The following is a 26,052-nucleotide window of genomic DNA, read 5'->3' on the forward strand; positions in this document are numbered from 1 at the left end:
CCCATTGCAAGGTGCAGCTCATTTATTGACTCTGGGTACCTAGAGTTCTTGATGAACCTACAAACCCTAAATATCCCTACAACCAGAAGAGCCCAGCTGACGTAACGGTATATTGCTTTAAAAAATCTGACATCGCAGGAAAAAGTTACAGAGTAAAACGTGGAGAAAAATGGCTGTTCTTTTCACCTCAATTTCAATATTTTTTTATTTCAGCTGTTATTTTCTGTAGGAAACACTTGTAGGATCTACACAAATGACCCCTTGCTGAATTCAGAATTTTGTCTACTTTTCAGAAATGTTTAGCTTTGGTTTCTCACCCATTTTGGTCACTAACTGGAAGGAGGCTGAAAGCACAAAAAATTGTAAAAATGGGGAATGTCCCAGTAAAATGTCAAAATTGTATTGAAAAATCGGATTTTCCAATTCAAGTCTGCCTGTTCCTGAAAGCTGGGAAGATGGTGATCTTTCCACCACAAACCCTTTGTTGGTGCCATTTTCAGGGAAAAAACCACGAGCTGCCTTCTGCAGCCCTTTTTTCCCATTTTTTTGAAAAAAACAAAATGTTCACTGTATTTTGGCTAATTTCTTGGTCTCCGTCAGGGGAACCCACAAAGTCTGGGTACCTCTAGAATCCCTAGAATGTTGGGAAAAAAGGACGCAAATTTGGCATGGGTAGCTTATGTGAACAACAAGTTATGAGGGCCTAAGCGCGAACTGCCCCAAATAGCCAAAAAAAGGCTCGGCAAAGGAGGGGGAAAAGTCCTGGCAGCGAAGGGGTTAAATACAGACAATAATTGAGGTGTGAACTGGCCTTCATATGCAGTGTAAATTTTCCCAGGAAGGCTGTCATGGCCCAGGGTCTTCCTTGGTGAGGTCGAGGCAATCACAGCAGCTATTTCCTCCTATTGTTTTTGGAGGCCTCGAGGGAAAGGGCTTGATCTGCTGTTAGAAATGGGAAAGGCAGTGTTTATAAGCATTGTTGAAAGCCCAATTGAACCTCAGGTTGTGGGGTTTTGTATAAGGGTGAGTAGAAACAGATAAAGGCAGAGTTTATATCTGTTTGAGTATGAAGAAGCAAACCAGAACTGTCACAAATTGCACCATTAAGAGCTTGAGGTATCCAGACCTAAGCAGGTGGGCCTGCAGCCCACCCACTTTGGCATCTTTGTTTACACTGCCTAGCAGTATACTTTTGATAGTCTACATGCTGCAGGCAGGCCATGTGTGCATTCTCATTGAACCTCATTCACAGCCAGAAGTAAAGCCAGACCAGCAACCACCGCTGTCTCACAATCTGTGCCTAACAAAGTTGTTAGTGACCAGAGATGACTCAATGCTCCATCACTTGGGCACATTCTACTGCTGCTTGCTTCCTCGAGGGTCCCCCAAAAGGGCAGTGCTGCTTGCCTGGCTGCCCCCTTCTCACCAAACTTCTTTCTGTGCCCATGCAGTTAATTGGTCTGTCATCCATGCTCACCCCTATGGTCTCCAACCATTTCCAGACCTCCTCCAGAGAGGTGGAAAAATCAATGTGCACAACATGAGGTCAGGCTGGAAACAAGATTACATAGGTAATTTTGAGTTGGAGCAATTTCAATTTGACGAATAAGGGGTTGTGCTGTCAATTAATTTCCCTAGTAAAATCGGGAAAAATGCACCTCCCCATATATTCCAATGGCCATGTTCTGGGGGTATGTTGTAGGATAAAACATCTGTCCCTGCAATTGACAAGTGGGTCACCATAAGGTGCAGCGAGGCCACCGGATGAGTCAGACCACCCAGGACCCCATGCGCCTGTTCCTATGATAGCATTTGGGTGGGTCTACCATTTTACACTTCTGCAATGTGCCAGTCCTCCAGATACAGTTCCGTACAATGGCTCGTCAATTTTTCTGGCAAGAAGTTGTAGGAAAATGTCTCCCTGTTGCAGTTACCCCCCCCCCACCCCCCCACTTCTTGCCTGTTTTTGATGCTGACTTGACTGAGAAGTGTGCTGCGAACTTGTTAACCAGGGCCCAGTGTTTCATTAGAAATGTACCATTGTTTCCACAACTGGAACACCTCTGGCACACAGATAGGCCCCTTGTAAAATGTACCAGTGGTACCAAGGGCCCTGTGACCAGGGAAGGTCCATAAGGGCTGCAGCATGTGTTGTGCCACCGTAAGGGACCCCTTTGCCTAACACATGCATACTGCCTGTGAAGATTGTGTGTGTGGGTGAGGAGGAAAAAGCAAAGTCGACATGGCATCCCCCTCAGGGTGACATGCCCACAACCCACTGCCTGTGGCATAGGTAGGTCACCCTTCTAGCAGGCTTTACAGCCCTAAGGCAGGGTGCACTATACCACAGGTGAAGGCATAGCTGCATGAGCACTATGCCCTAACAGTCTCTAAGTCCATTCTTGGACATTGTAAGTGCAGGGTAGCCATATTAAGTATATGGTCTGGCAGTTTGTCAAAACAGACTCCACAGCTCCATAATGTCTACACTGAATACTGAGAAGTTTGGTGTCAAACTTCTCAGAATAATAAACCCACACTGATGCCAGTGCTGGATTTATTACAAAATGCACACAGATGGCATCTTAGAGATGCCCCCTGTATTTTATCCAGGACTGAATGGTCTGTGCCAGCCAGCCACTGAGACGAGTTTCTGACCCCATGGGGTGAGAGCCTTTGTGCTCTCTGAGGCCAGAAACAAAGCCTGCGCTGGGTGGAGGTGCTTCATACCTCTCCCCTGCAGGACCTGTAACACCTAGCAGTGAGCCTCAAAGGCTCAGGCTTCATGTTACAATGCCCCAGGGCACTCCAGCTAGTGGAGATGCCCACCCCCGGACACAGCCCCCACTTTTGGTGGCAAGTCCAGAGGAGATAATGAGAAAAACAAGGAGGAGTCACTCTCCAGCCAGGAAAGCCCCTAAGGTGTCCTGAGCTGAGGTGACCCCTGCCTTAGAAAATCCTCCATCTTGCTTTGGAGGATTTCCCCCAATAGGGATGTGCCCCCCTGCCCACTGTGAGGAGGCACAAAGAGGGTGTAGTGACCCTCAAGGACAGTAGCCACTGGCTACTGCCCCCAGACCTAAATTCACCCCTAAATTGAGTATTTAGGGGCGACCCTGAACCCAGGAAACCAGATTCCTGTAACCTGAAAAAGAAGAAGGACTGCTGACTTGAAAGCCCCGCAGAGACGACGAAGACAACAACCGACTTGGCCCCAGCCCCACTGGCCTGTCTCCAGACTCAAAGAACCTGCACAGTGACGCACCCAGGGGGACCAGCAACCTCGGAGGACTCAGAGGACTGCCCCGCAACTGAAGGACCAAGAACCTCCGAGAACAGCAGCTCTGTCCAAAAACAGCAACAAGAAACCATCTTTAAAGAGACTCGCGCCTCACTCCGGAAGTGTGAGTCTTCACACTCTGCATCTGACGCCCACGGCTTGAGTTCAGGAGAACCAACACAGCAGAGAGGACCCCCAGGCAACTCCAATGACAGACACCCTGTGTCACCCTCCCTGCACAAAGGAACCCGATGCCTGGACCAAACACTGCACCCGCAGCCCCCAGGACCGAGAGCAAACACCTACCAGTGCAGGAGTGACCAGCAGGTGGCCCTCATCCTAGCCCAGTCAGTGACTGGCCCAAGAATCCCCCTTGTGCCCTGCCTGCATCACCAGAGTGACCCCCAGGTCCCTCCATTGCTTTCAACGCAAAACCCTGACACCTACTTTGCACACTGTACCCGGCCGTCCCTGTGCCACTGAGGGTGTATTTTGTGTACCTGTGTCCCCCCCCCCCCCCCCCACCCCCAGTGCTCTACAAAAAAAAACCTGGTCTGCTCCCCAAGGACGCAGGTACTTACCTGCTAGCAGACTGGCATCCCTGTTCTCCATAGGCGCCTATGTTATTTGGGCCCTCCTTTGACCTCTGCACCTGACCGGCCCTGTGTAGCTGGTGCTGTGGGTTTGGAGTTGCCTTGAACCCCCAACAGTGGGCTGCCTATGCCCAGGAAAGTGAACTTGTAAGTGCTTTACTTACCTGAGAAACTAACCAAAACTTACCTCCCCAGGAACTGTTGATTTTTGCAGTGTGTCCACTTTTAAAATAGCTTATTGCCATTTTGCCAAAACTGTGTATACCACTGTTTTAATTCAAAGTTCCATACTTAACAGTGTGAAGTACCTTACAATTTATGTACTTAACTAAATTCTGAATCTTGTGGTTCTAAAATAAAGAAAATAATATTTTTCTATATAAAAACCTATTGGCCTGGAGTTAAGTCTTTGAGTGTGTGTTCTCATTTATTGCCTGTGTGTATACAACAAATGCTTAACACTACCCTCTGATAAGCCTACTGCTCGACCACACTACCACAAAATAGAGCATTAGTATTATCTAATTTTGCCACTATCAATCTCTAAGGGGAATCCTTGAACTCTGTGTGCACTATCTCTCACTTTGAGATAGTATATAGTGAGCCAACTTCCTACACTGGTGTATCAGCGGTGGGGTCTAAGACTTTGCATTTGCTGGACTACTCAGCCAATACCTGATCACATGACTAAAATTCCAAAAATTGTCATTAGAAATTGATTGTTTTCAATGTGACTATTTTTGTAAAAGTCCTGCTAGGGCCTTGTGTAAGTCCCTGTTAGCATGTCTTTTGAAGTTTAAAAGTTTGTACAAGTTAGGATTTAAGTTCTAGAAGAAGTTTTTAGATTCTTAAAAAGTAATCCCAACTTTTAGAGTGATAATGAGTCAAACAGATGAGACAGTAATGGAACTCAACCTCACCCCTTACCTGCATCTAGGGATATCAGAGTTAAGGTTTCTCTATAAGATAAAAAAAGATAAAAACTGGGTCCAACCCTACCAAGGCAAAGCTCCAGGAGCTCTTGGCAGAGTTCACAAGGGACCACCCCTCTGATATGGAGGATAGTCCTTCAGATAGGGAAATTAGTGAACAGGAGGAAGAACTCCCCACTTCTGTCCTAAATAGGGGGGGCAGGGCTCCTAGAACCCTGTCCCCAAAATCAAGGTCAGAGAGCCTGGTCCATCCACAGGGGAGACCAGTTTCTTTGTAAGTATTGAGGGCAGCCTCAATGAAGAGGACATCCTTTTAGCAAGGATGGCCAAGAGATTGGCTTTAGAGAAGCAGCTCCTAGCCATAGAAAGGGAAATGGGTTTAACTCCAGTAAATGGTGGCAGCAACTTAAATAGGGTCAGAGAGAATACTGACATCCTTCAAATCCCCAAAGGGACTGTAACTAAATATGAAGAAGGTGATGACATCACCAAATGGTTCACAGCTTTTGAGAGGGCTTGTGCAACCAGAAAAGTAAGCACATCTCACTGGGGATTTCTCCTTTGGGAAATGTTCACTGGAAAGTGTAGGGATAGACTCCTCACACTCTCTGGTAGAGATGCAGAACCTTATGACTTCATGAAGGCTACCCTGATTGAGGGCTTTGGATTCTCAACTGAGGAGTACAGGATTAGATTCAGGGGGCTCACAAATCCTCGAGCTAGACCTGGGTTGATTTTGTAGACTACTCAGTAAAAACACTGGATGGTTGGGTAACAGGAAATGAAGTGCATGACTATGATGGGCTTTTTAATTTATTTATGAAAAAACACATTTTAAGTAACTCCTTCAATGAAATGTTGCACCAATATCTGGTAGACCTAGGTCCAATTTCTCCCCAAGTATTGATTGGGAAAGAAGGCAGACCACTGAGTCAAGACTTGGGTAACCAAAACTTCCACTGACGGTGAACAAAAGAAAGCCTTCCCAGGAGACAGCGGTTGACACTAGAAATAAACAAAAGGTGTCCTCTGTAGGCCCCCAAAACCCAGTCCAGGTGGGTGGCCCCCAAGACACAACCCAAAACAAAGGTGGGTACCAGGGTAAGAACTGGGATGCCACTAAGGCATGGTGCCACAACTGTAGACAGATAGGGTACCACACCAAGGACACCTCTTGTCCCAAAAACAAACCCTCTAGCAAAACCCCAGGGGCGACCAGTGTAGCCATTGGTGATGACTCCTCAGATGAGGAGGTCCTCATAGCCTTCAACTGGAGAAAGGGCCCAACAGGTGAGTTGGAGATTCCAGAGGGAAGTAGACACTTCTACCGCCTACTGGTGAATGGAATCCCAGCCACTGCCCTGAGAGACACTTGTGCCAATCAGACTATTGTGCATGACAGACTGGTGTTCTCAAACCAGTACATCCCAGGTGAGACTGCCAGAGTAAGGGTTAGCCCAGACAAGGTCACTAGTAGGCCTGTGGCTTTAGTGCCCCTAGAAGTGGGTGGTACTTTCAGCTGGAAAAGGGTGGTAGTCAGTACAGACCTCCCCCTTGATTGTCTCCTTGGAAATGACTACCCAGAGGTTCGTCAGAGCCCAAGCGAGGAACTTGTCCAGTGCCAGTCCTGTCCCAAGGATTCTGGAGGTGTTGCCCCCGCAGTAACTGCAAGTAGGCCCCAGAAGAAAAAAGAAAAGAAAACAGTGCAGGAAGGGAACCCTTGGACTCTGTGCACACTATCTCTCACTTTGAGATAGTATATACAGAGTCAACTTCCTTCACCTGTCACTGGATATTATTGTGCCATGACCTACTTTGGGCATCCTCAATCTGCAATTTAGCAATTTCTCATATCTGTTCTTCCACAATCTATTGCAGGATAGTCAGGATTGGTCCTGAATATGCTAGAGATAATTCTTTAGTGAGCACCTTGTCTTTAAGCTTCTTATGATCCTTATTGAGATGGTTAATATCAATAACCATTGCAGCAGTCTTTGTCTCAAAAGCCCCTTTGGTATTGAGAATGGCCTGCAAAATCTCATTCAGTTTAGTTGAATGTGCATTCAATGTCACCTCTTGCATCTGAAATGATAGGGGTGAACAGCTGTCCTAAAGGATGATGTCACTTAGGGGAAAGCACAAATTAACCTTTGAGCAACAACTATTCCAGCTGTTTTTGGAGCTCAATTTATGCATAACGTCATACAAACAGGGATTGTAAGAGCAACTGTGGATAGGGAGAGAAGAGCGTGACACACAACAAAATCGTCCTGCATAGCCTTGTACTGTATAATGACCCTGACAACAGTCAAAAAAAAATCAGACCCCTGTGGGTCATTTACTGATCTTGATGTGAATATTCTATCTGGGAGATAGTGCCATACCATTGACGATTGTTCATGGGCATCAGCTCTCATAAAAGTCCAGTTCATGCAGCGCCAGGGCATTACAGTCCCCTGCCAACATCAATTCACACCATCCCCTAGCAGGCCCCTGAGGTCTGAGCCATAGTAATGATGGTGTATACCAAGCACTGACTTGCTGCACCACAATGTGAAAATATATGTGACTCTATCAATCCAAATGTATGTGAGGAGGCCCCAGAAGGTAGTCAGCCACCTCCAGCAAATCCATCTACTCAATCATCCCCTCACAACAGCAGGGTCCGCCAAGTTAAGTCCCACACTCACTGCGGCCAGCAAGGCTTAGCAATCCTCCAAGGAAGCTGCAATATCAGCCCATCACTGCTCATCTGCGGCTGGTATTAGCCCAGGTGGCTGCCATTTTGAAATGCCCTGTGGCAGAGCTCTAGGCACAAAATATGGCAATCCCTCTGCTCAGTGGAGCTGACAACCACCACACAACCCGCAACGATCTCAGCTGTCTGCTACTAAACACCCGGTCCCTACACAAACATGCCATAGAACTCTGGGACCTCATCACATCACACTCACCCGACATAGTCTTCCTCACAGAAACATGGACAAACCTCATATCCAAGCCAGACACAGCCACAGCCACCCCGGAGGGCTACAAACTCCAACGCAAAGACCGCCTTAACAAACCTGGAGGCGGCATCGCCATCCTTCACAGAGACACCATCAAGGTCACCACCGACACACTCGACACCCTTAACAACGCAGAACACATGCACTTCCTGATCCACACCAACAACACCACCACCCTCAGAGGCACACTCATATACAGACCCCCTGGACCACGCCCTCCCTTCTGCGACACCATCACTAACACCATCAGCACGCACGCTCTCACCTCCACAGACTACATACTCCTCTGCGATTTCAACTTCCACCTGGAAAACCCCCAAGACCACAATTCCTCCTCCCCCCTGGACAACCTCACCAACCTGGGACTCAAACAACTGGTTACATCCCCCACCCACTCGGCTGGACACACACTTGACGCAATTTTCACTGCAAGCCAACACGTCACCTACACCCACACCACCAAACTCCAATGGACAGACCACCATTGCGTCCACTTCTCCTACAACAAACCACTACCAACACACCACCACCTGCTGCATGTGGGACAAGATCCCCACGGAGCACCTGAACTCCCAACTGACACAACCCCCCCCCACTCAACACCACCGACCCCAACATCGCCACACACAACCTCAACAAATGGATCACCACCTGTGCCGACGCTCTCGCACCCCTCAAAAAAAACATCACCACCCGCAATATCAAGAACGCCCCATGGTTCACCACTGAATTCCACAAGTCCAAACGCAAATGCTGCAAAGCAGAGAAAACTTGGAGAGAAGAACCCTCTGCCACAAACTTCTCCGCCCTCAAAACCACCACACGCATCTACCACCAACTCATAAGCACCACCAAAAGAGCACACTACAAGGAACGTATTGACAACAACTCTCAAAGCAGCAAAGAACTCTTTACCATCATCTAAGAGCTCTTCAAACCCAAAGCCAGCAACTGAGACCCCACCCACACACAAACCCTCTGCAACTCCCTCTCAAATCATTTCCACCGCAAAATCCAGGACATACACAACAGCTTCATACCACACACACCCTCCACACACAATCCCCACCCACCCAACACAAACCCACCGCACACACCCCCCAACCTACTCACCACCTGGGCCCCCACCACCGACGAAGAAACTGAAAAGACAATGAACTCCATTCATTCTGGCTCCCCCTCCGACCCATGCCCACACCGAATATACAACAAGGCCAGTCCCACCATAGCCCCTAAACTCCGAGCCATAATCAACAGCTCATTGGCAACCGCCACTTTCCCTGACCTCTGGAAACACGCGGAAGTCACTGCGCTCCTAAAAAAAAACAAAGCCGACCCAGACGACCTCTCCAACTACAGTCCCATCTCCCTTCTCCCTTTCCCAGCCAAGGTCAGGGAAAAACTAGTCGACTCCCGCCTATCCCACTTCCTCGAGACAAACCACACACTTTACCCCTCCCAATCTGGGTTCCGCAAGAATCACAGCACGGAAACCGCTCTCATTGCTTGCAACGACGAAATCAGATCCAGAGTCGACATGGGCGAGACCGTAGTACTCATACTCCTGGACCTCTCTGCAGCCTTTGACACTGTCTGCCACCACACACTCCGTACACGACGCCAGGATCCGCCACTTAGCCCTGAACTGGCTCACCTCCTTCCTTACCGACAGAACCCAAAAAGTCCTTCTCCCACCCTTCCAATCCTCCACCACCAAAATCATATGCGGAGTCCCACAAGGCTCCTCCCTCAGCCCCACACTCTTTAACATCTACATGGCCCCACTAGCCAACATCCTCAAACCCCATGTCATCACCATCCTCTCATACGCTGATGACAAACAACTCATTTTTTCCCTAACCCGCAACCCCACCACCGCCAAAACCAACCTACACGCTGCACTCCTTGACACCGCTGCCTGGATGACAGCCAACCACCTTAAATTCAACTCCAACAAAACCGAAATAATCATTTTTGGTCCACACAAAAACACTTGGGACCCCTCTTGGTGGCCCACCACGTTAGGCCCCGCACCCACCCCCACAAACCACGCACGCAACCTTGGTGTCATCCTGTACCCTTCCCTCTCTATGACCCAACAAATCAACGCCCTCACCTCCTCATGTTTTAACACACTCCGCACACTGAAGAAGACATTCAAATGGATCCCCACAGAGACCAGAAAGACAGTCACCCACGTACTCATCAGCAGCAGGCTTGACTACGGCAACGCCCGCTACGCTAGCACCACACTAAAACTCAATCGCAAACTACAACGAATCCAGAACTTAGCAGCACGACTCATCCTCGACCTGCCCGACATGAACACATCTCACCACACCTCAAATCCCTCCACTGGCTCCCCATAGACAAAAGGATCACCTTTAAGATCCTCATCCACACACACAAATCCCTCCACAACACCGGCCCGACCTACCTCAACGAAAGAGTGACCTTCCACACTCCCACACTCCCACACGCCACTTCCGCTCCGCCGACCTCTCCCTCGCCACAGTCCCCCGCATCAAACACACCACCACTGGAGGCAGATCCTTCTCCTATCTGGCCCCCAAAGCCTGGAACTCCCTTCCCCACCCACCTCCGCAAGACCCAGGACCTCCTACTCTTCAGGAAAAACCTTAAAACCTGGCTTTTCGAACAGAGATCTCCCCTCCACTCCCCCCTCTCTCCACCCCCCGTTCCCCCCCAGCGCCTTGAGACCCTAACGGGTGAGTAGCACGCTCTATAAGTCTCTTTGATTGATTGATTGATTCATTGATTCATTGATTTACTGAGGGCCATCTTCCAATATTGGTCACCTTGGGCCCTTGAGAGCCCACTAAGACAGGTTAAATGCTAATATTTGGCACCGGGCCCAGGAGCTGCAAAAGCAAGTGTGTTACATCATTGGTTGCGTAGCCGCAACCATTCCATGTGAACATAGACTTTAAAATTCAGCACCATGGTACTGAGGAGGGTGAAGGCAAGTGATCTTTAAAATCACTGTGTCTTGTGGGGGAAAAAAAAAACGAGATGATTTTAGTAAGGAAATTCAGGTTCCAATTACTCCTAACAAACAGCTAACTGAGAAAAATGCAGAAAGAAAACTACACAATGTGTAAAAATGAAAAATAGATATACAGCACCTTGAGCACTGACTGGCCGCACAAAAGGAAGCCAATCTAATGAGGTTGTGTCGTCAGGCATGATTCTGAAGATTTCCTGAACCCATACAATATTTGACAGAAGTAACCATCATGTTGTCCTTTAGGACCTCACACCTTACACCTGGTTCAGTCTCAGTGATTATTTGCTCCTAGGGAAATGCTTTCTTCATTTTTAAGCTTCACGAGTGAAAGTAACCCAAATTTAAATGCGTGCTGACCCAGTGAGTTTCAAGCCTGTTCATGACATTATAGGACTGATTTTGAGTTTGGTGGATGGAAAACTCTGTCTGCTAAACTACTCATAGGGTGACTGCCGCCTATACAGCAACCTCCCCAGGTGGAGTTATTAAGGGTTTCCTGCTAGTTCAGCAGGCAGAAACCTGAGTTTCCAGCCGCTGCCCTAGCGGGAAACAGACTACGGCATTGTCTCCAGCTCATAGGCGAGTTTGTTTCTCACACATGGGTTGCCAAAGCTGGTGAGCACAAGCAAGATGGATCACTTAGAGTAATTTTCTGGTGTTAGAATGCCTCCCAACATGATTTCTCAAGGTGGTCGTGGCAGGTTTTGACCGTTCGTGTTGAGAAAGCTGCAGCACAAGAAAATGTACTGAAGCAGCAGAAAGAAGCATGTGGTGCTGTTAGATCTTATTTTATAGTGCAGAACAAGCTCCTGGAACTAAAAATCAGCACAAGCAATGCAAGATGCCCAAATCACGCCTGCTCACAGAACTCCACAGAATGTTGCTGAATTTTTGTCTAACCCAGTGGAATTCTGCAGAGGGAAACTCTGTGAGTTCCACCTACGCCTACTAATATGGGAAAGAGATAAACTGCATATTGCTTTTCATAAAATTATGTGACCTTTGCATCAGGGCGGAATGGACGTTCTGAATTATGACATAATATTTTGTTGCTCAGTTTCAATGTCTAATGAGACGGTTATCCCTGGAAGCTGATCCCAAAAGTCATGAGGTTTGCTTTGCAGGGGAACCTCTATTGTTATATGAGGTGGTCTTAGAGAGTGTCTTGCTTCCTCACCCTAATGTCCTTAGCTGTAAAAGTAGCACATCAATGTTGGCAGCATCTCTGGAAATGTTTAGGCTCCAATATCTAGTATGCACTTCCGAAATTTCAGAAAGTGGATAAGGTGCCTGGCTGCTACTCTGGATTGTTGCAGGCTTGAGGGTGGCCAAGGATTTTATTTAGAATAGCACACTGCATACTTGCAGATAGGTTGGAAATAGTTACTGAATAGTTTCTAACTTTTGCTGCTTTGATGAAGGCTATGCACACTACTTGGTGAATTGGGGATGTGGAGTGTCAGAGATAGGGATGTTGGGTGCTATCAGTACGGTGAGTGCTGGGTGTCAGTAAGTGCATGAAAACTTGCAGAACGTGCAGAAAAATGCTCCCCCGGTGTTGTGTGGCGCAGCGACGTAGCAGCATGTGGAGCAGCGGCTGGGTTTTAGGGTGCAGAAGGTTGCAGTGTTTTAGCAGCTCGAGGGGGGGGGAGAGGGTTCTTGACTCTTGGCAGGCCACGTTAGGATGGGAGCAAATGGGCTTGCCTTTGGCGTGACAGTGACGTGCCCGCTATGCATCGACACTGTGACAGCCATTAAGTAGGTACTGGGAGTGAAGAGGAGTGATGTCACTTCCTGTGCAGATGAGTGATGGGAAATCCAATGGTCACTTTCTGTGCCTGTGGATAATGGAAAATCCAGAGATGTCATTTCCTGTGCAGATGAATGATTGGAAATCCAGTGATATTGCAGTGGAAAGTGCAATGCTGGCATTTCCTGTGCAGATGAATGATGGGAAATGCAGTGATTTCACTTTGTTTTACTGATTGGTGATGGAAATCACTCTTGCTTGGCTTCATCTTTTAACAGTAATTTTGTCAGGAAACCAGGGATGTCACTTCCTGTGCAGATGAACGATGGGAAATCCAGTGATGCCGTTTCCTCTGCAAGTGGATGATGGAAATGACTCCTCTTGCTTGGCTTCTTCTTTTAAAGACAGTTTTGATGGGAAACCAATAATCTTACTTCATATGCAGATGTATGATGGGAGATCCAGTTTTGTCACCTTCTTTGCAGATGGATTATGAGAACTCCAGAGATGCCTCTTCCTGTGTAGATGAGTGATGGGGAAAACCATTGTTGTCACTTCCTGTGCAGATGGATGATGGAAACATCCATATTGGCCCATGGAGACATTGCATAATGATTAGGCACATGCTGGCTCTTTATGCATAAATTATGGGATCAAATTTGTTTTCTCTTCTGTTCTGTTCTTTATTCCTTGGCACTTTTGGTACATAATCACTTTAAATCAATGTACATATCAGATTTAATGTTATACTCTTTTGTGATTATCAATAGAATAGTATAGTGTGTTAATCCCTCCTGGGTACGTTCTTTATGACTTAGCTTCTATCTGTCTTTATCATATCAGTGTTATATGTTCACTGTTAATATAAAATGCTCACATTGAATTTAAAAGAGCAGAATATAACATGTGTAGGGGTGGTTGCTGCAAACTGACACCTGTCTACATTTGCTAGGACATGCTGCGACCAGACGTACATGTCTGGGAGGGCATTTTAGGCAGTGTGTTCATATTGATTCAAAAGAGTTAAACAAGTGCAATACAGTGCAAGGGAAATGTGATAAAAGTTGAATATGCTGACAACAGGAAGGATAATTTAATCTCAAATGCTTAAAGTAGTATTCTAAACTACATTATGGCTAATATTGTAGACAAATTATTGTATTTTTCTGCTGTATCCATGACTAATAGAATATGAGGAGGATTTTTCACTCAAGATACTCTGAAGGTTGTCTTAACATGCCCATTATCTCTGCAAACTTGATTTGATGATTCATCTACCTTTGCAAATTTTCATTATGGTTTTTGCTTGGCAGGCAGGATTATTGGAAAATAGCAAAATACTGGGGCCTAATTCTGAACTCGTTGAAAATACTATATGGTAAAATCACCTAGTAGGAAATTCCATTACCACCCGGGCACATCCGGGTTCGTTTTATATCCCATTTCTGCATTTTACAACTCATAAAGAGGAAAGGCATGTGGTGTTGATCCACTCCGCTGACTGACCTGTCTTTCTCATGCCAACACCATCAGATAAAACATCTGAAGGAACTTGTGCAGGGAAAAAGACCATAAATGGATTTGTATACTTGTAAGCTAAAATCTGACACCAACAGTGTTTGCGCCTGGTTGTAGATTGGCTATAGACAGTTTTGGTAAACAATGAATCATAAAAGATCGACTGATTGAAAGATGAGCAAAATAATAGCTACAGAGGTTGTCTGGAAAGTGTAAGGCCTAATGTCCTATGGCAGTGATTCCCAACCTTTTGACGTTTTTGGACCCCCACTTTATCAATACTGCAACCAGGGGACCTCCACTGAATCATTATTAGAATCCGGGGAACCCCCCCACTGAGTCATTACTAAAAGCTGAGGACCTAACCTGTTAATGGTATTTAATTGTATAAGCAGTTGCGGACCCCTTGAGGAGGCTCTGTGGACCCCCAGAGGTCCCCAGACCAAGGGTTGGGAACCACTGTCATATAGCATTGCACAGTCCTCCAGACAATATAATCTTTCAGTGATTCTGAAAGCAGGATCCGTACAGCAGTCTATTGCTCCCTTTTATGCCTGTACTGTAGCATTGACTGCACTTCCCTGAGGAATAATGTATGGCTAAATGTTCTCTTTATTATTCATATACCATGATTCTAGGCCCTTAATCCTCAACTCAATGCCTCCTGTGATGCTGACACCCCGGAAATGTACATGATTCATCAGAAAGGAAAATTGTAGCCTAGATTTTAAACCTTAACTTAAAGACGACCAGCTATAATTCCATCATTGCAATCTGGATTTTACTTAACTTTTACATAAATGAGTGCAGTAACCCAGCACGTTTCTTAAAATAATTGTTCTGGTTCTGCTGAATGCTGGGGTTTTAAAATAGATCGATGGTCTAGGTATTTTAACATCACCCTACAATTCCTACCTCTTTGACTCACTCTTGCAGTTTTTTTTCATTGCTGCTTTATCCCTTTGTCACTGTTTTCCAGTCACACTCTTCCTTATGTTTGGCTATCCTCTAGTCAGAGTCAGGTGCGGCTCCTCCTTTAAGGCAGAGGAGCATTGCCACCACAGAGCAGCAGCCGCTGCAAATCACCTTTAGCAAACGAAAAGATAATAAACTGTATTTATTATCTTTTTGTTTGTTAAATGGATGGGGCATTGAGGATGAGGAGATGAGGGAAGTGCAATGTGCACTTCCCTCACTGAACATGTATGTTTGGCCGGCTGTCTCTCAACTGTGTTCCCAGGCTGGAGAGAGCCTGCACAGGCACCTAGTCTGCCTGGGAGCACCCTGGCTGTGCGCTCCCAGCCAATACTGATGCTGCTCTGAGCAGTGTCAGGATTGGCCGCAGGGCAGGGTGAGAGCTTTTGCCTGCCTGCAGCAACGGGAGAGGAGCAGCTCGGGAGCGGAGCAGGTAAGTGATTTTCTTTTTTAATTATTGATTTGCCCCGGCACCTTCCCAATAGCCCCTGCCCCACCCAAACAAAGCCCTGCGAGTCGCACCTGGTCAGAGTCTCATAAAAAATAAAGTCCACATCCCATAAATTAGTGCAGGTGTTCAGCATCCTCAGCCACCAGCACAAATTAAGCACTGTACATTCTCAAGGCTATGATAGGAGGCTTACTAAACCTACAGACAGAGATCCTGAAAGTTTGCAGAACTAAGAAAAGCCCATTAGAGGTTGAACCTACCAACAGAAGACACCTCTCTGCAGTTACTCAGCCATACCAGTAGTCCATATAAGTGCTGGAACATATTCCTACTCAGGATTATGCTTAAACGAGGTCAATAAATCTTTTCACTCACCATAAGGTTGTGGAGACATAGCAACAATTACACACCAAATCAATTTAGACTGACATTATGACCAATGTGTCCACGCAAGGAAAACTCCAATCTAAAATAAAGTCCAAAGGTTTTTGTTACAGATCAAGGATGAGAGTAATGTAGATAATTCTCAAGACAAAAATAACAAGCAAATGCACTAGGGTCTCGCATTTCTCCGAGTTACAGCTATTAGCAGTTGTAAACTCCCAACCCAAATTGAAAGAAAACAGCGCGATCGTGCTGCTACAGTTCACTCGTAATGAAACCTACTGGCAAAAGTGCAATTAACTTTAACAGCACTTTTGCCGATAGGTTTAATTACGAGTGAACTGTAACAGGGCCGATGTTATGCAAAGATAGAAAGTAGTCCACAAACCTGATGGGAAACAGCGAGCCTCGAGGAGGGCTAACCACTGTAAAAGGCATGACGTATGCGTGCCTTCCATTAATGAAGGCAAGCAGATTTTACCAGGCAAGCCCACGAACCAATGAAAGACAACTGACGTGACGTCAACGGGGGTCCGAACCCTTTTCAAATTCCTAAAGCGTCTCGCAAGCTAAACGCATGCGCAAGCGCATGCAACACTGGCTCAACCCTAAAAAGGTACATTTTAGAAATGGGGTCTTTGGTTGGACCCTCACTCTAGTCAGGGTAAAGGAGAATCACCCTTAGTTAACCCCGCTCACCCACTTGGTAGCTTGGCACAAGCAGGCAGGCTTAACTTCAGAGTCTAGGTGTAAAGTACTTGTACCAACACACACTGTAACTCAGTAAAAACACTACAGCGCAGGTTTAGAAAAATAGGTAATATTTATCTAAACAAAACAAGACCAAACAACAAAAATCCAACATACACAAGTCAAGTTATTAATTAAAAAGAAAAGAGTCTTAAATCCTTTAGAACACAACGCTAACACTATTAGCGTGAAAATGTACCTGGGTTGTGTCAAAATAATAGTGCACGGGCGAGCGTGCATCAGAAAAGGCCAGTGGTGCATCGATTTCTCACTTGCAAGAGAGACCGTGCTTCCTTTCTCCTCCAGTCGGGTCTGCGTTTTTCCTCTCCACAGGAAAGAGATGTGTTGATCCGGACAGGCACGTCGGGTCCGGATAAGCTTTGTGTCGTTTTTCCGCACCGAGCGAAGTTTGAGTCGAAAATCCTGCTGCACGGTATCAGCAAAATCACACTATGTGGGTTGCGACGTAATCAGCTTCTGTCCGCGGGTGTTGCTGTTCGTTTCATCAGCCGCGTACGTCGGTCTTGCAGCCGCAATGCAGGTGGAGCATAGATTTCAGCCATGAAGCTGGCAGCGCATTGTTTCTTAGCCGCATCTCAGTGCGTCAAAATTTTCCCCGCACGGCGGTCTGCACATGGATTTTCAGTCTTGGTCTGCCAGCTTCACCATCCAAGGCCCCAGTAACTGAATGAGGCACCACGTGGTAGGGCAGGAGTCTCAGCAGAGAGTCCAGGTGCTGGCAGGGGAAGGCTTTGATGGCCCTGAGACCTCAGCAACAGAAGGCACGCTCAGGACAGGCCCTTGGAGATTTCTTCACAAGCAGGAATGCACAACAAAATCCAGTCTTTGTCCCCTTGCACAGGCAGAAGCAGCAACTGAAGGATAGCTCCAAAAAGCACAGTCAGAGGCAGGGTAGCATTTCTGCTCAGCTCTTCAGCTCTTCTCCAGGCAGAGGTTCCTCTTGATATCAAGAAGTGATCTAATTTCCAGGGATATGGGTACTCTCCTTATACCCATTTTGACCTTTGAAGTAGGCCTACTTCAAAGGAAAGTCTCTCTTGTTTGTGAGATCCTGCCTTGCCCAGGCTAGGCCCCAGACAAACACCAGGGGGTTGCAGACTGCATTGTGTGAGGGCAGGCACAGCCTTTTCAGGTGTAAGTGACCACTCCACCCCTCCCTCCTGGCACAGATGGCTCATCAGGATATGCAGGCTACACCCCAGCTCCCTTTGTGTCACTGTCTAGAGAGAGGTGCAAACAGCCCAACTGTCAAACTGCCCAGACAGGGAATCCACAAACAGGCAGAGTCACCGAATGGCTTAAGCAAGAAAATGCCCACTTTCTAAAAGTGGCATTTTCAAACACAATCTCAAAACCAACTTTACTAAAATATGTATTTTTAAATTGTGAGTTCAGAGACCCCAAACTCCATATGTCTACCTGCTCCCAAATGGGATCTACACTTTAATCATTTTTTTAAAGGCAGCCCCCATGTTAACATATGAGAGAGATAGGTCATGCAACAGTGAAAAACGAATTTGGCAGTATATTACTGTCAGGACATATATAACACATTAGTATATGTCTTACCTTAAACATACACTGCACCGTGCCCATGGGGCTACCTGGGGCCTACCTTAGGGGTGGCTTACATGTGAGAAAAGGGAAGGTTTAGGCCTGGCAAGTGGGTACACTGCCAAGTCGAATTGGCAGTTAAAATCTGCACACACAGACACTGCAGTGGCAGGTCTGAGCCCTGTTTACAGGGCTAATAATGTGGGTGGCACAGCCAGTGCTGCATGCCCACTAGTAGCATTTGATTTACAGGCCCTGGGCACCTCTAGTGCATTGTACTAGGGACTTACCAGTAAATCAAATATGCCAATCATGGCAATCCAATTACACATACATTTTACATTAGAGCACTTGCACTTTAGCACTGGATAACAGAGTCAAACACACATCAGTAACCTGGGGAACAGAGGCAAACCGTTAGGGGAGACCACCCCAAGGATGCCAAGTCTAACAGTACAGAATCATAATAGGCTGTCCAAACCTCCTAAAGAAGTTCAAACAAATTAGCATTAAAAAAAAACACCCAATAAATGCTATACATAACAGCAATAAGAAAATTTGAGAAGGAGGAAACAAAATCTGTCTAATCATGTTAATCATTTAGCAATAACTATTTTAAGATTTAGTAACCTTGGCAAGGCATAAGCCTATGAATTAGCAAGTCCATGTTAACATGTGCTGGGTTAAACTACTAAACTATTAATATTTTAATTAACAAAATGCATATGTTGGCACGTATAGATGATCACTACATCAGGGGAAGTACTAACATTTCTGGTACATCATAAGTGACAAACATAGTACTGTCCAAAAATCAGGTAAAATCACCAAACCAGAGGCAAGCGAATCGCAAGCAGCATATATGTACTTAAGATTTGAAAAAGTATTTCCTTGCAGGCGCAATGGAAACATTTAACAGCCTTAAGTATGTGTTAGACCTGACAGCCTTAGGGTGGTCACTCCTAACTTTTTGCCTGCCTCCCTCCAATTTTGGATACTGTTTTTGCTGGTTTTCCAAATCTGCACACTTTACCACTGCTAACCAGTGCCAAAGTGCATAAGCTCTCTCCCTTAAAACATGGTGACTTTGGTTGATACCCAATTGTTTTTTTTTAATCTACTTTTAACTCCCCAGTAAAGTGCCTACATGTGACCAAGGCCTGTAGATTAAATGCTACTAGTGGGCCTGCATCACTGATTGTGCCACCCACATAAGTGGCCCCTTAACCATGCCTCAGGCCTGCCATTGCATGGCCTGTGTGTGCAGTTTCACTGCCACTTCGACTTGGCATTTAAAAGTACTTGCCAAGCTTTAAACTCCCCTTTTTCTACATATGTCACCCCTAAGGCAGGTCCTAGGTAACCCATAGGGCAGGGTGCTATGTAGGTAAAAGGCAGGACATATACCTGTCTAGTTTATATGTCCTGGTAGTGTAGAACTTCAAAATTCGTTGTACACTGCTGTGAGGCCTGCTTCTTTGATAGGTTAACATTAGGGCTGCCCTCATATACTGTTTGAGTGGTAGATTCTGATCTGAAAGGAGTAACATGGTCATATTTAGTATGGCCAGAATGGTAATACAAAATCCTGCTGACTGGTGAAGTTGGATTTAATATTACTATTTTAGAAATGCTACTGCATTTCTCTGCAGTTAAATCCTTCTGTGCCTCACAATCCATGTCTGGCTAGGTTACTTGTCAGCTCCCTTGTGCATTTCACTCAGACAAAACACAGGATGGTCAGTCACACCTACACACGTCTGCATACTGAATAGGTCAGTGGCCTTCCCTCACACAATCGACTGCCAAACCCCCTACTTGGACCCTGGCAGACAGGATAGAACTGAAAGGGGACTTGATGCACTTCTAAGGCACTCTTTGAAGTCTCTCCCACTTCAAAGGCACATTTGGGTATTTAAACAGGGCCTCTGACCCTACTAACTCAAGACACTTCTGGACAAAACAACCCTGGTGAAGAAACTCTGAACCAGACCCTGCAGCCTGTCAAGAGGAACTGTCTGGCTGCCCAAAGGACTCACCTGACTGTTTTTCTGCAATAGACTGCTGCCCTGCTGTTGCCCGGCTGCCTTGCTTCCCTCTGGCTGTGCTGAGAAGTGCTCTCCAAGGGCTTGGATAGAGCTTGCCTCCTGTACCTTGAAGTCTCAGGAACAAGAAGACTTGCTCCTGCAAAGAACTCCTTGTGCGGCGAAAATTCGATGCACAGCCTGCCAGAAACAACGCACAGCCTGCATCGCTGTGAGAAAATCACTGCACGCCAAATCGTAATGATGCAGCATGGCTCTCCAAGAGGTGAGCACCAGCGTTGGGACAGGAACTTTGATGCACGGCCCACTGGATTGACGCATAGACGAGCCGAAATGACACAGCCCGACTTCCTGCGAGAAGAATGGATGCATCACCTACCGTGCGACTGAAATTTCCCTGCATCGCCCACCGAATCGACACAGCTCCTGTGACTTTGTCCTGCACGCCCAGGATTTCTCTGCATCGTCCCCGGGATGTCCAAAAACCCCACAACCCGAAGAGGATCCAAAGCCTTCCCTGCGTGGAAAATTATCAACACATCGTCTGTGTGCGCCCGTAGAAATCAATGCACACCTCCCCGTGTTCCACGCATCTTCTCCTCTATAGTCCCTTGTGGAGAATTTGAACACAAACGAGGTACTTTGTGCTTGCAAAAGACAGGTGTTGCTTTTTAAAGACTAAAGACTCTTTTTATCATTCTCTGAAGTGTTATTTCAATGTGTACTTACCAAATCTTGACCTACATTTATCCAGATAAATAGTCTATATTTTTCTAAACACTGTGTGGTGTATTTTTGTGGTGTAATACTGTGTTATTGCATGATTTATTGCACAAATACTTTACACATTGCCTTCTAAGTTAAGCCTGACTGCTCAGTGCCAAGCTACCAGAGGGTGGGCACAGGATAATTTGGATTGTGTGTGACTTACCCTGACTAGAGTGAGGGTCTTTGCTTGGACAGGGGGTAACCTGACTGCCAACCAAAGACCCCATTTCTAACAGTATGAACTTTTGAAGCAAATTATGCCACTTTGACTGTTTTCATCACGTTTAGTTATTCCTAGCATATAAACTATGTCTGTTTTCCACAGGTGAAGATGATTGTGTTCTGGCAGTATATAAAGGCAGTGGGCTTGCTAGTTTCGGGATTCATATGTTTACTATATTGCTGTCAGAACGCTGCTGCGATTGGTGCTAATGTGTGGCTCAGTGACTGGACTAATGAGCCAATAATAAACGGCACCCAACAGAATACCAGTAAGCGTGTAGGAGTCTATGCAGCGCTTGGAATTCTGCAAGGTAGGTTTCATCAAGAGAAATATTATGTAGAATGAAATGAGTGGGATCTTCATCCAGTCTGACGTGTACACATTAAAGGTTTTTAGCATTCTATACTTGGGTGTTATGTCTTAATGTACAGTCGCCTGATTTCTGCATGATGTTTCCTATATTCTGGAGAGAATGGCAAAAAACGTCCTCTAACATAGGTGTCATTGGTCCAGCGTGATGTAAAAATACCACCTGCGGATGCTCCCCCAACTTAGCAATGCCTCCAGAAATCAGACGGTTTCTCATTACCATCCAGCTCTACATTAGAACCCTAGTCGATTCCTGTTACATCCTTGCAACACTGCACAACTCAGAGGTTGTGTATTTACCCAGTTTGGGCCTCAATCACAAAGGGAAGCTTACAAACGTCTGTAAATTTACATTTGTTTGCTATTCACAAAGGTATTTTATAAATAGTATCTTTACAAGTGCAATCCTTCGCACATAAAAATATAGACTGTCCTTTTGTGCAAGTTTACAACTGTTTGCTATTCACAAACGTATTTTATGAGTAGTATCTTCATGAGTGTGGCGTATCCCCACTTAGTCCTACCTTTTTATGTGCTAAGGCTTCCAACTCATAGAGATACTACTCACAGAATACCTTTTTTTTAAAGGAAACAATTGTAATCTCTTACGCAAAATTGTAAGCCTCCATTTGTGAATCAGTCCCTATGTTTATCATTATTTTGCATTCCGTGGTAATGTGTTAAACTACCGTACAAATGTTTTCACCAGAGTTACTTTTCTACAATACTATTTTACCAATGGGGATTCATGGATAAATGTATGTATACCGGATACATTTTTTATGCTAATCCCTTATATCACTCTGCAGGGCTTCCATTGTCTGTCCTAACGTCATAACAAGCACGGAAAAATCACTGTACATGAATATGTTTGATCTCTAGAGCAGAAAGGCTGCCATTAGGCTTCAAATACTGCCTGTAAAAATTATACATTCTTCGATAGGCTATACGTTTTAAAACTAGTAAACTGATTTATAGTTTGGCGGACGGATTGTAATCTGTTGCCCTGACAGAGTACTGCCTTCCAAATTTAGAAATGTCCTTCAGCCGTACAGATATTTCTACTATTCACAGGAACCACTGTAATGGTGGTTCTTGTGAATGTATTGACGGAGCTGTATGGTAAAGTTTTAAAACTTTTTTATTTTCCAAAACAAAGCCAAAGTGGTTTTTGTTTTCATAATCAAAAAACCCCTCCCTCACCACAGGAGTCAGCTTTCCTGGCACAGGGGGCATTTTTGTTTGTTTACTGCCCCTTATTGTCAGGTTTTACCTGGCCATGATGGACAGTAAAAACAGCTATATGTCTGCCCATCTAAATTGATCACACAGACATATAGCCAATTCTCCTTCACGCTGTCACGCTGTCAGCGAAAAAAAATGTAAAATTCGAGTTTTATGGCTTAACAGTAAGAGTATGTGAATATCCTTCGGAGGACCCAAAATTCACGCTTTTGGAGACAAAAATGTAAAATTCGAGTTTTATGGCTTCATAGTAAGAGTATGCCAATATCTTTCAGGGGACCCAAATTTCATGGTTATAAACCACGGAGGTTTGGCATATGTGTGAATATTATTTTTATGGTGAGAAATTCAGATTTGGAAGTGTTACAATTGCTAAACCTTTCAAAAGCAAATTTCCTCCGGTACACTGTAAAATCCTCCACCTAAACAAACAGGAAACCTTGCTATAAATCCAATAAAAAAATGCACCTCAGTAGAAGGAAGGAGTCTGATCTCTCATGTAGTAGACTTGGCATTATCTACATACGGACTTTTCTTGCAGAAGCAAGCATCTGACTTGAATATAGTAGACTGACTTGTGACCCAGGATACTTAAACCCAAGCATATCATTAGAAGTGTGCCTAGATATATTCCTGTCCATAGTTATGTGTCTAAAAAAAAATATAACAAACTTCAGGTAGACAGGACACCAACACAAGATTGCTTTAACATTTTTCATTGTTATGTGAGGAAAGAATAAAATAAACCTCAGGTGGACGGAGCACCAAGACAAGATTGCTCTGGCTTTGTTTGAGGCTTGGGTACCCGAAACAATAGCCTGTGACCACCTAGTGACTTTGTGAAGCATGTTGGCTAAGAAAATATTTTAAAGCCAACTGCTGCTTAAAAAAGGTACAGGGTCAGTTAAAGTACAGCAAGCAACTCACCACATCTGTACAGGCACTATTCCTGCTCAACTTATGGTAGACATCCCACAATTTTTTAAGCTTACCACCAATTCAGCAAGGCAATGACTGATGAAAGTGCTTTTTCGATACGGTCATGACATGGCTCTGCTCTCTGCACTGTAGTTTTTTACTTACAAACAAGTCCCAAAGAAATGGTTTATTTTTGAGAAACAAACAACCAATACCAATAGCCCTGACCTGCAACTCATTTTTCATGCCCTGATCGCCATGACTTGCATTGCTGACTGGCACAGAAAAATTTATGTTGGAAGGCCTAGGCTGAATAGGCTGACCTTCTGACCAATGGCAAGTAGTGATCTTTAAAAGCCGTGGGATAGTATACTTGCCCTCAATGCCAGTCTAGCTGATAATATTTTGAAGAAAATTAGAGCACCTAGTTCGTAAGACCTAAAAGAGCACTAATGAAGTATTCCAATTTGTTAATGATGCACAATGAACCTAATGCTTGTCACAATTTGGCTCCAGGTTTAGAATTAGGTTTGAGAATTAGCTCCAGTGTGCCGCTGTCAGGATTTTGTCACGGGTGTCTATCTTGATGGCTGCCACATTATGCAAAATATAACATACAGTGTGCTGGTAACCAAAATCTGCCATTAATGATAGTTGACCATCATGTCAAAAATTACTTCCAGTATACAATGGCAAAGAAGGCGGGAGTCTGGCATACCACTTAGTAGACTTGGAATCAATCTGTTACCTACCTAGAAGGTGAAATACTGACTTTTTACACAGTTATACGAAAATCAATCAATCAAAAAAATTTATAGAGCGCACTACTCACCCGTGAGGGTCTCAAGGCGCTGGGGGAGTGGGGAGGAACAAAAAAAAAGAGGGGAGTGGGGGGCAGGGAGGGTCACTGTTCGAACAGCCATGTCTTGAGGCTGTTTCTGAAGAGCAGGAGGTCTTTGGTTTTGCGAAGGTTGGTGGGGAGGGAGTTCCAGGTTTTGGGGGCGAGGTAGGAGAAGGACCTGCCTCCTGTGGTGGTGCGTTGGATGCAGGGGACTGTGGCTCGGGTGAGGTCGGCTGATCGGAGGTTGCGTGTGGGAGTGTGGAAATTCACTCTTTCGTTGAGGTAGGTTGGGCCGGTGTTGTGGAGGGATTTGTGAGCGTAGATGAGGATCTTGAATGTGATTCTCTTGTCTATAGGGAGCCAGTGAAGGGATTTGAGGTGTGGTGAGATATGTTCGTGGCGGGGGAGGCCAAGGATGAGGCATGCGGCTGTGTTCTGGATTCTCTGGAGTTTGCATTTGAGTGTGGTGCCGGCGTAGAGGGCGTTACCGTAGTCTGGTCTGCTGCTGATGGGTGACTGTCTTTCTGGTCTCTGGGGGAATCCATTTGAAGGATTTTATTAGAGTGCGGAGTGTGTGGAAGCAGGAGGAGGTTAGGGCATTGATTTGCTGTGTCATGGAGAGGGAGGGGTCTAGGATGATGCTGAGGTTGCATGCGTGGTTTGCGGGGGTGGGTGCAGGGCCTAGGGCGGTAGGCCACCAGGAGTCGTCCCATGTGGTTTTGTTGGGACCCAAGATGATGATCTCGGTTTTGTTGGAGTTAATCTTGAGGTGGTTAGTAGTCATCCAGTTGGCGGTGTTGAGGAGAGCAGTGTGTAGGTTGGTTTTGGCGGTGGTGGGGATGCGTAGGAGAGGATAGTGATTCCATGTGCTCGGAGGAAGTTGGCTAGGGGGATCATGTAGATGTTGAAGAGTGTGGGGCTGAGGGAGGACCCTTGGGGGACTCCGCAGATAATCTTGGAAGTGGTGGAGTGGAAAGGTGGGAGGCGGACTCTCTGGGTCCGGTCGGTGAGGAAGGGATGAGCCAGTCTAAGGCTTTGTGGCGAATTCCTATGTTGTGGAGGCGTGTGCGGAGTGTATGGTGGCAGATGGTGTCAAAGGCTGCGGAGAGGTCTAGGAGGATGAGTGCGACGGTCTCTCCTTTGTCGACTTTGGTCCTGATGTCGTCAGTGCATGCGATGAGGGCGGTTTCCGTGCTGTGGTTCTTGCGGAACCCGGATTGTGAGGGGTCAAGATTGTTGTTTGCTTCGAGGAAGTGGGATAGGTGGGCGTTGACTAGTTTCTCGGCAACCTTGGCGGGGAAAGGGAGGAGGGAGATAGTTGGAGAGCATCTCCGGGTCAGCTTTGTTTTTTTTTAGGAGAGCGGTGATTTCCGCGTGCTTCCAGGGGTCTGGGTAGGTG

The 26,052-nt window shown here is 45.9% G+C and overlaps 1 protein-coding gene across 1 annotated transcript in view; it reads left to right on the forward strand.

Moving 5' to 3' along the window:
* ABCC3 (ATP binding cassette subfamily C member 3) overlaps positions 1–26,052 on the forward strand; it is a 691,699-nt gene that overhangs the window by 508,426 nt on the left and 157,221 nt on the right. Inside the window, exon 22 of the mRNA XM_069200423.1 lies at positions 21,383–21,590. Within this exon, the coding sequence (XP_069056524.1) occupies positions 21,383–21,590 (208 nt within the window). The remainder of the gene's footprint in view (positions 1–21,382; positions 21,591–26,052) is intronic.

Source organism: Pleurodeles waltl, chromosome 7 (assembly GCF_031143425.1).
Source record: "Pleurodeles waltl isolate 20211129_DDA chromosome 7, aPleWal1.hap1.20221129, whole genome shotgun sequence".
NCBI lineage: Eukaryota > Metazoa > Chordata > Amphibia > Caudata > Salamandridae > Pleurodeles > Pleurodeles waltl.